The following is a 13,774-nucleotide window of genomic DNA, read 5'->3' as shown; positions in this document are numbered from 1 at the left end:
GGGTTAACAAAATTGCTGACAGACCACTCTGTGGTGAATGTAACCAGGATTTTTTAGGGGGTCACCTTCCTGCCGCAATGGGGTGTAGGTGAACCATCTGAATTATGGGGGCATTGTTCAAAGCGGACGATCTTGGACACTATCGGACAATCGGTGGCGCTTTTCATTATGGCATATGTGATGCGATCAAGCTACATGAGTTGTTTGTTGACCCTGGTCATTTTTTTTTTTTATTACAGATTTGAAAAGAGCACAATCTCAGCATTACTGCTGTAAAAACCGCATGCTGATACCATCGTTAGTTCAAAAATTATGGAAGTCAGAACACCAAGAGATGTGATGAAGTGATGTGATGAAGTGGCCGTATTTTGGCCTGTATTTTGGCCTGTATCTCCAAATAGAAATTCCCGAACGACTCATGTAGCTTGATCGCATCACATATGTAGGATAAGAGACAGGATAACCATTTTGCTGACAGCAACAAATATGGGAGTGGGGTGTGATCACCCCCTCTTCTCCCCCCTCCCCCACACCCCTCCCCTTCCCCCACGACCCACCCGCCACACCCCTCCCCCACCCCCACACCACTCCAGCTACGCCACTGGCATTACAAACTATCCATAATGCAATGGGATATATACAAATTCATTTTACCAACAGGTAAACCTGGATCTATGAACTTCAGAGTTTGGCAGTTTATATTTTGGCAAATTGCTGAATCCTTGTCAGCAAGTTTCTGTATTCATTCATAAAACCTTGTGCCAACTGTTGTCAGCATTTATCTTAAAGGGAAAATGGTGTCCTATTTTGTATATTTTGGAAATGTGAAGATATATTGGGCCAAAAAAATAGTTCTGCTTCTGATTACATGGCATTTGCAAATAGGGTAGGTAGGTAGGGAATTTTTAATTTTTTTTGGCCATTTTTTTTTTGTACGATCATATGGAGGGGTCGGCGTGTAGTCAAGGGTAAAAGGTAGAAATTGATGGTTTTGGGTGTTTTTTCTCATTTTTCCAATACAAAATTAGGGTAGGGGCTGTCAGAATAGGGTAGGTAGGGCAACCGGAAGCAGAATTTTCTCTCTTTTTTGGCCTTAGCAGTCAGTAATATCAACTCGAAGAGACAAAAATTACATTGAAAATGTATTTTTTTTTACCAATGTACGTGTTAGCCACTGCCAGCATGGCATGTTTATTGCTAACTGGATCTCGCTAAGCGCAATTGTTTTAGTTAAGCAGCTAGGTGTGCTTGTTAGTTCTTTGCATTTGACCAATGTCATGTCATTTTGAAGTACATTTTATTCGCAGTCTGTTCCCAATTTATTTGTTGATTTAAAGTTACTTTACCAAAAGTAATATTAAAAAAAATTGTAAAAAAAATGTTGTAATATTAGAACTGCCTTTTATTTTGTTCAGTATTAAGTGTCTTTCATGGGAATACATATGTGTATATAAGGTTTCAAGACAGCTTTGTACTTTGTCTTACTTCAACAACTTATTTACTTAAAAATCTTTAGTACTTTTTTCTACTTACAATTTACGTTATCACAAGACAAAGTATAAGATTTGAAACTTTGCAAGGCGGTAGTGTACATATACATGGGCGCTTGCCTCCCCCACCCCTTGGAAAGCAAAAAAAAAAAAAAAAGGCAGAAAGTCATATTGCTGTTAATTTAATGGGGTGGGGGGGGGGGGGGGGGGAATGTCCCTGCCCACCCTTGAAAAATGATAAATCGAGAATATTCTGGCAAAGTAAAGGTATTTCGGGGAGAAAATTTGCTTTGTCCCCCCCCCCCTGGAAAAAAAATCCTGGCGACGCCCACGGTAGTGTAAAGTTCGGAGGGTTTGCTGTAACACCAATGGTGATACTGCAAACCCTCACTAGAAGACAAAATTATGATGTTTTGAAAAAAACATGTGGCCTGCTTTCTGATGCATGCTAGATTGTAGCAAAGTTTGTTGTCTTTTCTTAGCCCCCCCCCCCCCCCCCCCAAAGTCACCGGTTTCTGGTATGCGCGCGCGTCGCCGTAGCCATGCGCGTCGGCAAATGAAAAAGTTTTTTTTTTTCAATGTAAGATGATGCCTCAAAACCAACCAAACTCACTGGTATCCTGCTGCTGCACAATTTTAACATGTTTTTAGATGGGGTTACGTTCGAGTATAAGCTTTATGTGGCCTCTCTGGGCTCCGATACATTTTGCACTAAATTTAGTCGGGCACCATTTGCAGTCATCAGCCGACAATTGAAGAAAGAAGAAAAAGAAAAAAAAGCTGCGTTGCCGCACCACTTTTGGGGCAAGCTCCATACCAGAAACCGGAGACTTTTTTTTGGGGGGGGGGGGCTTTATGTACTTATGTTTGGGGCATTTCTAATGGGTTTGTAGAAATGTCTTTATTTGAAAGTCTCTTATTATCTAAACTTGTTCCTCTGGAACATCATGTAGCTGTCAAGTTATCATTGGTCACATCCAGACTCAAGAAAAGTGCAATAACTATTTCTATGAAAAGTCTTCTTTTTTTTTTCCTTTTTTTTTTTTTTTTTTTTTTTTTTAACATAAAGTGGTCCTGTGACCTCCCGTAACATGTATTATTATTAAATACAGACGATCAATTTTGTCACAATATTATGCCAAATATATTTGAAAGTTGTAAATTTTCTTGTGATATGAATGGATATGTGAAAACCTTAAATTATAGGTTTGGGGCTTATTTTGTTTTTCTATTGTTTTTTTTTTGACATCATATATGGTATTTGTTCTTCATAAATAAGATATTTCTTTTATAAATTAGTTGTTTTGTTTATGTTTATGTGTTTGCTTTTCATTTAAAAGCCCAGCAGCAAAATCCAGATAAAGTCTTCCAAACGAAATCTGTAACGAAGTGCCTTATGTGTTAAGTGCAGTTCCGTTATAGATTGGTTTTACCTTTATGTTAGTTTATTTCCAGTTCCGTTAATTTTTTTCTTGTTTTATGTTCAACAAAAAGAAGGGGTATACAGAGATAAATCTAGTGACTTATCGAGTAAGGAGAAAATAAAAATGTTACCTGAATAAAATTGATGAAAATATCTCTGTTCGTTTGTTACGATCTATTTCCGTGTTTGTGTTTCTCTGTCTGATTTTGAGCAATTTTAAATTTCGTTTCAGTAGGATAATTTGGAAGGGGGCGGGGCCGCATCAAGAGTCCGAAATTTCGAATTATGAGACGTCGGATTTATGAGGCATTGGACTTTGGGGTTTTGCCTCATAGCTCCGACGCCTCACAAGTCCGACGCCTCATAATTCCGACAACGGTCAAACGGGGTCTACCCGATGTTCCCCAATACCGATGTTCCCCGAAATCCTTAGGGTTAGGGTTGGGGTTATAGGATAGGGATTTCGGGGAACATCGGTATTGGGGATAGGTATGCAACCCGGTCAAACGATGTTTTCGGACTAGATGAGGCGTCGGACCTTTGAGGCGTCGGACTTACGATGCGTCGGACTTATATGAGGCGTCGGACTTATAATTATGGGCCTTTATTTGGTTGGTGGATGAGATTTTGTCGGACTTATGAGGCGTCGGACCTAGGCGTCGGACTTATGCGCGGACACCATTTGGAAATGGGACAACTGTAATTATAATTGTGGACCGTTTGACGGAGTTACTCATTATGTTTTGAAAATATAAATCTCGGTTTTACTTCACTTAATGGGACATCCGACCTGAGTAAGTTATTCGAATATCATGAATTAAAAGTTCAATTTACAGAAACTGGCCGAGTATAGTTTGCATTCGGTCGTGCTTAGTCATATGCATTTCTTACATACGAATCGATTCAGTAAAATATTACTCAGTTAGTTTGTACAAACATGCATGGATATACAAAACGTTTTGTTCGGGGGGGGGGGGATGTACTCTATCTAGCACACTTAATGTGGACATTGAAAGAAAAAAACCTGTAAACTACCCGGAAAAAAACCTATTGAGTGTTTTGGGGTATAATGGTTTTCTGGCAGTCGAATCGTGATAAACATTAGGCCATGGGCCAAACCTTCAAAAGTGCTCGAGAAATTCTACCTCAGTGATTAGACTAAAAATATCCGTTGAGGGTGGGAGTTTTGCGACTGCGCCGCGCCGCGGCCGCCGCCGCATCAGGCTGCCCTTTCTGATTACTTCAAACATTTAATCTTATGTGTCATTTATTAACAGATCAAAATTGATTAACGATATACATGTACACCCAGTCTTTCTATTGCTTGTAAGGTCATAATTAATTACAATAGGATTGCTTGGAGAAATTAGACGTCTCTGACGTCATCCTCTCAGAGATGTTTTCTTGCGATTCAAGGTTGGTTGGTCCATTGGTCAATCACCACGCATTGTCAAGTCGCTCAGTATCGACTACCTAATATCGAATAATCGGCCTCGTTGAGTTCGGCTTCGATATTGATCGGTAGCGTGGCGCCTGTCATATGAAAATCGGACTCGTAAGAAAATCGGACTTTTTCCCTTTTATTGGTTAAACCCTCTCACGTGACCGGTCCCTCTCCTAATTATCGATGCATGAGCATGCGCAATTCCACCAATAAGTCCGTATTTCATAAAATCTAAATTCATGCTACACCGCTGAAAATAATGGTAGCGGATACTTTTTGCTCTTGAAACAATTTTTTTGCAATAAATAAATTGTTTTCAAAATATATATATTTTGACAGAGAGGTTGACCGTTAACCCCTATATACTGTGGTATGAACAATTTCTTAAAGATGCACATGCATTTTCTGATACGAGCAAGGGCGTCAATCACTTTTCAAAAGTGTGTGTGTGGGGGGGGGGGGGGGGACATTCGTTGATCGGAAATGCGAGCGTGAAGCGCAAAGCCCTATTTCGGACCCCTAGTTCGGGGCCCACTTATTAAAAGGGCCCCCCAAATTTGTTTGATTCTAGACGCTCTGTGGTGCGATTTGAGGCAATTTCTGACCACTTTAACGCATTTTTTTGAGCAAAAGATCATAATTTTAACATCATTTTAAGTTTGGAGTAATTGCATCAGCTATTCTGAGCTATATAATCATAATTATGAAGGCTACATTTTTCTGGAGGGGGACGAAAAAAGTGGGGGGACAAACGATATGATACCCCCCCCCCCCCCCCCCCCCCCCCACATACACACACACACTTTAAAAAGTGGGGGGGGGGGGGACTTGTCCCCCACGTCCCCCACCGATTGACGCCCATGGATACGAGTAAACAAAAGTATTCTTTTTCTAAATTGCTGTTTTGTCTAGCAATTTTTTACAAATAGGTTATTCGCTTTTTGAGTGAGACATCGACCGAAAAATGGCCCATGTTTATTATTGAATTATTACTTTACAAGTTCGAACTATTGGCTGCAAGACATTTGACCTCTTTCCCCCCCCCTTTGCAGTTTACGAACGAATTGATCGATAACATGACAATTATTCGAGTCTATCAGACTAAAGTAATCGATTCTTACCCACCTTATTATTTATTTTGTGAACGAAACCACAGCGAGCGCATGCGCCTTACAATAGCGCACCAACACACCCGATCGACGTAGACGGAGAGAAGAGTGCGATTTCTTCACAAAAAGAGCCATTTTTTGGCCGTTCCCTGCACCGCAATGGCTAAAACTATGAGCCTAACGTTGATTTGCCTGACAGCCTTGTACTCTGTCTCTATTGCAGCATACGTTGAGGTAAGAATTTTGTCAAATTTTAATGTTTTACCGCTTCATATTCGACACGACTTTGACTCGTTGTCAACAATGTCATCAGTGCGTATTTCGTTGTGATGTGTCTGTACCATGCGTATAGAGCCGTAGATTTGCCATTGAATAACATTGTAATTTGTGGTTTCGCAATAGCTAAGTTGTAAATTTTGTTTACTTGATTTTGGAGCCAAATCCTGCATTTTCTGTGTAATCAGTATTAAGTGTTATAAAAGATGAAGATGTTAAAAATAGTTTTTGTATGAACAACGATGAAAATTAGAGTGTGAGTGTGACTGCCAAAAAATGTGAAAGTGTGTTGTGATTTGCGGGTGATACAAACATTTTAACAATTAAACATGTTTAGGGCTAATAACATAATAATATTGTTTAAACCCTAAAAAGGGCCGGGTTATTTTGACCATCTCAGATTCTCCCCCCCCCCCCCCCCCCCGGCTATGACAATATTCGCTATGACATGTATGACAATATTGCACTCGTCTTCGACTTGTGCAATATTGTCATAGCTCGTGCAATATATTCTTGTATCCACCTCAAACAAAGCCATCCAATATTATATAAATGTAAATTTAAGGTTAGACCCGTGAACGTGGCTATACATAGCCACGCTTCAGTCTATAGTAGAAAAACTCTATTGTTATCCGCGGATATTAAAATGGAGTGACTGTCTAGCCGAATTTCGGCTACATTTGACAGAATATTTGCATACAAAAATGAGTTGTACAGAAAATCAGCAGAATATTTTTTTCGGCAGAATTATGAAGGAAATGAAAAAGATTGGAAAGAAATATGGCACATTTGGTTTGTAAAACCTTCATTTTTTAAAAGATCCTTAAAACAAACCCTTGCACAATGGAACAGCAATATAAACTGGGTGATTTGGCAGACTTTTGAAGTGGATTTAGCAGAATTTTACATGGTATTACGGTCATCCGGCCATGTAAGACGGTTAGTCGGGTACCCACTGGTGATACTTCTTCCGTTTTGCGCATGCGAAACTCGGGGTACCAGAGTGTCATGCCTGTCTTTGATTTTCTGATCATTTTGAAAACATTCGTTGTGACAAAGTTGTGCCGTACTTTACATCAATTTCTTGGCAATGACAGATTCAACATTCGCGTAAATTCACAGGAAGCCCAACAAATAAGTGATTCACCTATGGGCAAAATTATACATGGTTATATGTAGCGGATCAAAAGATAGAATGCTGTCACTTGTATTTACCCGACGAAAGCGCGTGTATACAACGCCACGTTCACGGGTCTAATTTAAGGTCTGCATTCGTTCTCACTTTTCTCAGATTATACTAGGCCCTATCATGCCTATCTGCCCAAACGTGCACACAGTAGGTTCTCGATTATATTTTTATTAAATGAAAAATCAGACACAAATCAAATGAAATCAATATTGTCAGTGTCAGATAACAGCATGTAATTCTTGACTTTTCAATGCCATTGTGCATTGGTATATTGTACATTGTATGAATACATATACTGAAATTAGGCGTAACTGCGTACATATGTACATATGTATGCAAAGTTTGTACATCACAATTTTCAGACTTGATGTGAACTGCCTTCATGGATAAATTAACAAAATTAATTATGGCAGGGGACATCTGGCTGGCGCCGGTTTCTTAGTTTTAATTTTCACTGGGAATTCTCTGAATTGGCTCATAATTACGTCATACATGTCATAGTGGCTGTGCTGCCTTCTTTTAGTAACTGCTAGTTTGCCCGAGGAATCAAAAATGAAAATAATTTACATGTTTGTGAGACCATATGGTGAAAAAAAATTAGTTGCAGAAAATAATAAAAAAAAAAAACCAGGCCACTTTCATTGTCCAACAAATATGTTCTCAAAATATCCAAAAGCAAAAAGCATTCCACACGAAATTAAATTTCTTTTCAAAAAGTAAATAAATTTCTGCACTTTTTAAAAAAACTTTTAACCAAATCACTCTTTTGAAAAAATATCCAAAAGCAAAAAGCATTCCACACCAAATTAAATTTCTTTTCAAAAGTAAATAAATTTCTGCACTTTTTAAAAAAACTTTTAACCAAATCACTCTCTTGAAATTAATAACCGAAAAATGGATTTTCTGCATCGAACCGGAAATTTATAAGAATTGGCGCTTTCTTGTGCCAAGGGCCAGATTTGGTTTTAAATCATGTACAAACATCACAACAGTACAGCCAGCCCATAGGCAACCCTACATGAACAAATACACACACTTGTAGATAATGGAGGTGTTTCTGAAGGATATTTTTCCATGGTACCCCTTTGGTTGGTTCCCACAAGAACCCATTAAACATGTTAAACCTACCTCCGGATGCGGACAACCGCGCAATTCATCGAAGTGAATGGACTGGACTTTATGAAAACACGTCAGGCAGTCTCTCTTTGTGCCTGCCACAGCCTCATCACGCCAAGTCAATACAATAAAAATGGTGAATAAACACCTTGCTTTTTATAATCTCTGACCAAAAAATTCTATCAATGATCTCTACAAGGTGTGTTATTATTGTTTGGGATTTGTACTCTCTGGCTTTGGGGCCATCTGTCATGTGGTTTGTAAGAAAACACTTTTTTTTCCTTGGAAACTTGGAAAGTGTTTGTACTTTTGGTAGTTTTGGGTTATGAATTAAAGTTGAGTTTCCCTTTGATCAACAACAATTTCAGTTGTTTTTTCTATTAATAAATTTGTAACTTTATATTTCATTCCAACCCTGTGAAAAAAAAAGTTTTTTGTTTTGGGCGCAAACGGATCCGCTTTGCAAGCAGACTGGCCCCCAGTCCGTTTATTATCAATAGCTATTGTGAGGCAGGAACCAGCCTAAACTGCGAGAATAGAATTACTGTCTGGCAACCAAAAATTTGAAATTGTAAAGTGATAATTCGATAACTAATCATGGCCGATTTTTTTTTTTCGGTCGATGACTCATTCACAAGTGAAAAACTTTTGAATCGCTAGAAAAATAGCGATTTTAGAAAAGGAATTTATTTTTCTGGATGAAAAAAAATAGCATAGTGAATCATCTTCAATTTCAAACCTCACTGACTACAGTGAGCTGACAAGCACAACCTTTTGTTACCATCCTGGTATGCTGTAGGCCTATATATTTGTTCCACAATTTGTAGCAAACAATACAATGACTACATGTTGGTGTAGTAAACAACCTGTCAATCAAAGCCACTCATTTGTGTATGTCACTTCACCTGTGTCAATTAAATCAGTGAGGGACACATAAATGAATGCAAACACTTCCACCAAACGGAATGTTTGCAGACACTTAACTTTAATACCACTTGTTTGTGACAGACCTGTTGTTTACTTAAACTTTGTGACATATTTTCTTGATGTGTCAACCATATCGTCGGAGTTTTCACGAAAAGACAATTTTGGCAAAAATCAATATATTTTCGAAATTCTTTTTTGGGCCGAAATCGATTAAGTGTATTGCAACGGACATCTTGGCGAATTTATTTTGTCAAAATCAGATGAAATCATGAGAATCAATAAAGGGAAAATTTCACCCAAGTCGTATTTTCAGTTTTCAGAAGAGACAATTGTAGCAAAAATGCACGTTGTTCTATGGGGACAAAATAACGCACGTGTGCGATTTTGAGTTTTCACGAAGAGACAATTTTCGAGCGCGCGCGCAAGCAAAACGACGCGTGCGGGCAAAACGAAGCGCGCGGGCAAAACGAAGCGCGTGTGGGATTTTGAGTTTTCACGAAGAGACAATTTGTGCGTGTTTGGATAATGGAGAGTTTGAGTTTTCACGAAGAGACAATTGGATCATTGCCAATTTTCCCGGCAAAACCAATCGCCTGTGGAATTTTGAGTTTTCACGAAGAGACAATTGACTATGAACGTTAATTGCTCCGCAATTAATTGGTCTATTGACTCGCAATTGGTACAATGTGTAAGTGTGAGATTTCAGCTTACTATATATAAAAATATATTACTATCGGTATAAAAAATAATCAACATGTCCTCTAAAAGTAGGCGAAATCTTCAGTTTAAAAAGGGTTCAACTTTAAAGTCGATTTTCTCAAAACTATGTTTCAACGCCCCGTGGCCACAATTCTCTCTTCGTGAAAACTCTGACGATATGTATACATACGTTCATGTGTATATACATGTATTCCCTAAATGCTTGAAAATGAAAATGCTAGCTAGGGATAACTTTGAATGTAATTGTATTTTAAATTTTTTGCACATTTTTGATTAGAAAAAAGAAAAGAAAATTATGATTCTTCAGAAAATTATTTTTGTCATCAAGTGCTTTCTTTTTGTTCCTGTTTTAATTTCCATCATGTCACATTTTATAAAGCAGTGTAGGATTTTCTTTAAAAAGCTCATCAGTTTTTTTTTCCCTATTGTGCCATTTCAAAATGGAATACCATAAAAGATCCAACATAGTCATAAAACAAGCCATTGTCTGCTTTCAGAACTGTTCATTTTATAACCACCACAATAATTATGTGGGAGTTATAAAACATGCAATAAACCCATGCATGGATTGTACCCGTATATTTAACTGAATTCATCTGATTTCCATAATCCTCTGTAATCTTCTTGACCATGTTGACAGATCAGGTTTGATGTCAATGTACACTAATAATACTTCATGGCTCTTTATTATCTAGGAATTATCATAGACACTGGCCACCTACCAGTATGTCAGTACAAGCTTGTGACAATGAAGGACTTAAAGCTGTCAATACAGGAAAGCCATTGTTGTATTGTTATGCTAATAGCTAGCCAAGTGTGAACAAGAATAGGTTGTGACACAATGCTGTACAAGTAATACCACCCAGTGAAGGAGCATTTCCAGGACTTGCTATTTAGCCTTTCCGGCAGGAGAAAAATAGGGCAGTATCAAATCAGGGCAAAAATGATTATAGTGCGCATGCGCAAGGTATACAGTCGACTCCCGTTAGTACAAACTCTGTTAATACAAAATTCTGGTTTTAACAAACATAAAGCCTTGTCCCGACTGTGCATTTATATGCACAATGAATGGGACTGATGTTCCTCTTAATACAAAATTCTGATATAACAAACAATGCGGCAAGGTCCAAACGAGTTTGTTATAACGAGAGTCGACTGTACCGACCCTAGAGTGGTAACAAGCATTTTGATGGACATTTTGAAAAAAAGGGTGATAACACCCAAAAAGCTGCCACCGCTGCAATGCTATCACATGTTTTCCAATTCTGGAGGTGTATACCTTGCCAAAAATCGCTATGACGATTATTCCCCTCATTTGATACCGGTTGCCAGAATTTTGACCGAGGCTGATGGCCTAAAACAAATTACGCAGTGTTTTTTTTTAGAGAGATCTGTGTAGCCTCCATGTAAGCCCACTCATTTTTTTCCTGAACCATCATGACCATTGCCGCCTTTTTGTTCGCTGTTAGGTGGCTCTATGCTTTTTAAATTTATACAAAACAATTTGGTTAAAATTCCAATCATGGTTTTTCACCCTTGCAGTTTGATCCTACTTAATCATTTGATTTTGGTGCAGTTTTTACTTTTTCTTCAATGAAAGTACATGTGTGTAAGCTGTTGGGTAGAGTGTCCAAGGCCCCTTTAGGCCCAAAAAAGTTTTCGGCTTCTGGTATGGAGCTTGCCCCAAAAGTGGTGCGTTGACGCAGCTTTTTTTTTTTTTACTAGTTTTTTTGTCAAATGTCAGCTGATGACTGCAAATGGTGCCCGACTAAATTTAGTGCAAAATGTATCGGAGCCCAGAGAGGCCACATAAAGCTTATACTCGACCGTAACCCCATCTAAAAACACGTTAAAATTGTGCAGCAGCAGGATTCCAGTCAACCCAGTGAGTTTGGCGGTTTTGAGACCATCATTTTACATTGAAAAAAAAGTTAATTTTGCCGACGCGCATGGCTACGGTGAGGTGCGCGCAGACCAGAAACCAGAGCCTTTTTTTGGCCTTACCAACTCTTAAGAACAATCTAAGCAAAGTGTCCTTCAATATGGAAAAGTGCTGGTCGTAAATCGTTTATTTCTTTTCCAATTTCACTGGCCATCTCAGTCATTTCTTTTCGTTTAACCTGACCATATTGTTAGAATTGCAAAAAGAAAATCAGGTGTGGGTAGTTTCTAGCACCTGGAATCTTTAGTTCAGTAAAAACGAATAAGAAAAAAAATGGGGGTCAGTGTCAGATCAAGAAGGGTGAAAGCCCACAATGGATTTGATGGATCGAAGCTGTCAGATTGGTTCACATTGTGACAAAACTTGCTTTGATCCTCCTAACAATGGAGTCACAGAAATTGTGTAGTTGGTAAGGCAGGCACCTGTAGGGATAGGGTTCAGGTCAGGCTATTTATTCAGTAGTTCAGGGAGGAAAGAAAGGTGTTCCTTTTCTTTGTGGTAATTTATGCCAGACTGAATTTGGAAGCAGGTGTTCATGTTTCCTAGGCAAAAAACAAACAAACCAGATTTATAAATTACGTTTCCAGTATTTATTGTTGTACATGTAGGCCTAGATACATTTTTCGCGCATAGTATTTTAATTAAATAGTTTGGAGGGCAACTGGACAAGTAGACTTGTATTATTCGTAAGATGGAATTTTGCGTTGGGGTCATGTAAATCAAATTAGATTTTGCCCTTCACCGACCTATAAACACTGTATACTCAGTGTGTTACCTCCCGAGTGAAAGTTGGAAAAAATCACTCGGGTGGGATTCAAACCCACGACCTCCTGCTTTCTAGCGCAGATGTCTTACCACTCGACCACCGAACTAACGGGATCGGTTGGCTGGTTCGAATCTGATGTACATAGCAGCAGGTATCGCATTAAAAACTTTGATTTACATCACCCCGACGCAATATTCCATCTTACGAATAGTTAATGCGGTGCCCGCTGCTATGTACATCCACCCGAGTGATTTTTTTCAAACTTCACTTGGGAGGTAACACCTGAGTATACAGTGTCTATACATCAGTGAAGGGCAAAACCTATTTTGATAGACTTGTATTTATAAGAAGGTACTGAGTACTTTATTTAAGATTAAAGACCGGATTTGATTTTTTTTTTTCACTTCTAAAATATCAAATAAAAAATTCAACTGCCCACTCTTTTTACACTTGAAATTTCAGGGCCAGGTGTCAGCAGAAACACAGCACTTTTCTCTTCTTTTTCTCCCTTGAAGTAAAAATTGAAAAAGTCCATATGAATACATCTAAATTGCTGATTAACTTGGACAATTTTAACAAGTAACACTAACAAAAATTCTCCTTACACATCTTTGAGTGTGAGATTTGCTGAACTGGTACATTTTGTAGTACTTTGTATTGATTTTATTTCCTCACTTACCATGTGTATACAATGTATTACAACTTGATTTGATACAATGATTTCCTGTCTATACTGTTTCAAAATGTAACGTTTTGTTACACTAAACTGGCTACTGTATTACTGAAAGTTAAGCCTACCCCTCTCACATCTTTGAAAATCCTCTGGATGGTTTTGTAGGCTATTGGAGGATTGAAGAAGGAATACCTTCGCATACTGGCACATACTTGTTGTTCTGAAACTCAGATAAAATGCTCTGAATATTTGTAGTAAAGTGAACTTCATTCGTTTGCCATTTTATGTGCAGAACTTTCGTTAGTGAATTTTATTTTTATGTTGAGACTACATGTATGCTCCAAACTGTCTGCGCATGTTTATGTTTAGGCCTACTGGTTATTTTCATTCAACTCGTGGCCCTCAGGCCAATTTGCAAGAATGTTATATTATAGGCTATAAAAACATAAAAAAAAAACACACAACAATGTTTCCAAATATAAATATGACAATAGGCAAAAGTAAGGGTCCGGCCAAAATAACGAAACGTAATGAAAAAAATTGCACACACTGGAATTAAGTCAGATGAATTGATAAAATTGACCTTAGAAGATGGCACAGCCACCACGAATAAGATATTGCACCATACACTCATGTCAAAACAGGCTCAAGTAAAAACCAAAACAGGAACGCTATCCCTTTCCTCCAATTTATTTTCCC

General features: G+C 38.3%; 1 protein-coding gene across 2 annotated transcripts in view; it reads left to right on the top strand.

The window, feature by feature from the left end:
• The first annotated feature begins 5,499 nt into the window (after window positions 1-5,499).
• The window catches only part of LOC119736196 (amyloid-beta A4 protein-like), a 56,964-nt gene continuing 48,689 nt past the window's right edge, over window positions 5,500-13,774 (top strand). For both annotated transcript variants that reach the window (XM_038210223.1, XM_038210222.1), the window contains exon 1: window positions 5,500-5,700. In XM_038210223.1, the coding sequence (XP_038066151.1) occupies window positions 5,626-5,700 (75 nt within the window). In that variant the 5' untranslated portion in view covers window positions 5,500-5,625. The remainder of the gene's footprint in view (window positions 5,701-13,774) is intronic.

Source organism: Patiria miniata, unplaced genomic scaffold (genome assembly GCF_015706575.1).
Source record: "Patiria miniata isolate m_02_andy unplaced genomic scaffold, ASM1570657v1 HiC_scaffold_29, whole genome shotgun sequence".
NCBI lineage: Eukaryota > Metazoa > Echinodermata > Asteroidea > Valvatida > Asterinidae > Patiria > Patiria miniata.
The sequence above is the reverse complement of the archived record's forward strand: the minus strand, read 5'-3'. Positions and strand labels throughout refer to the sequence as shown.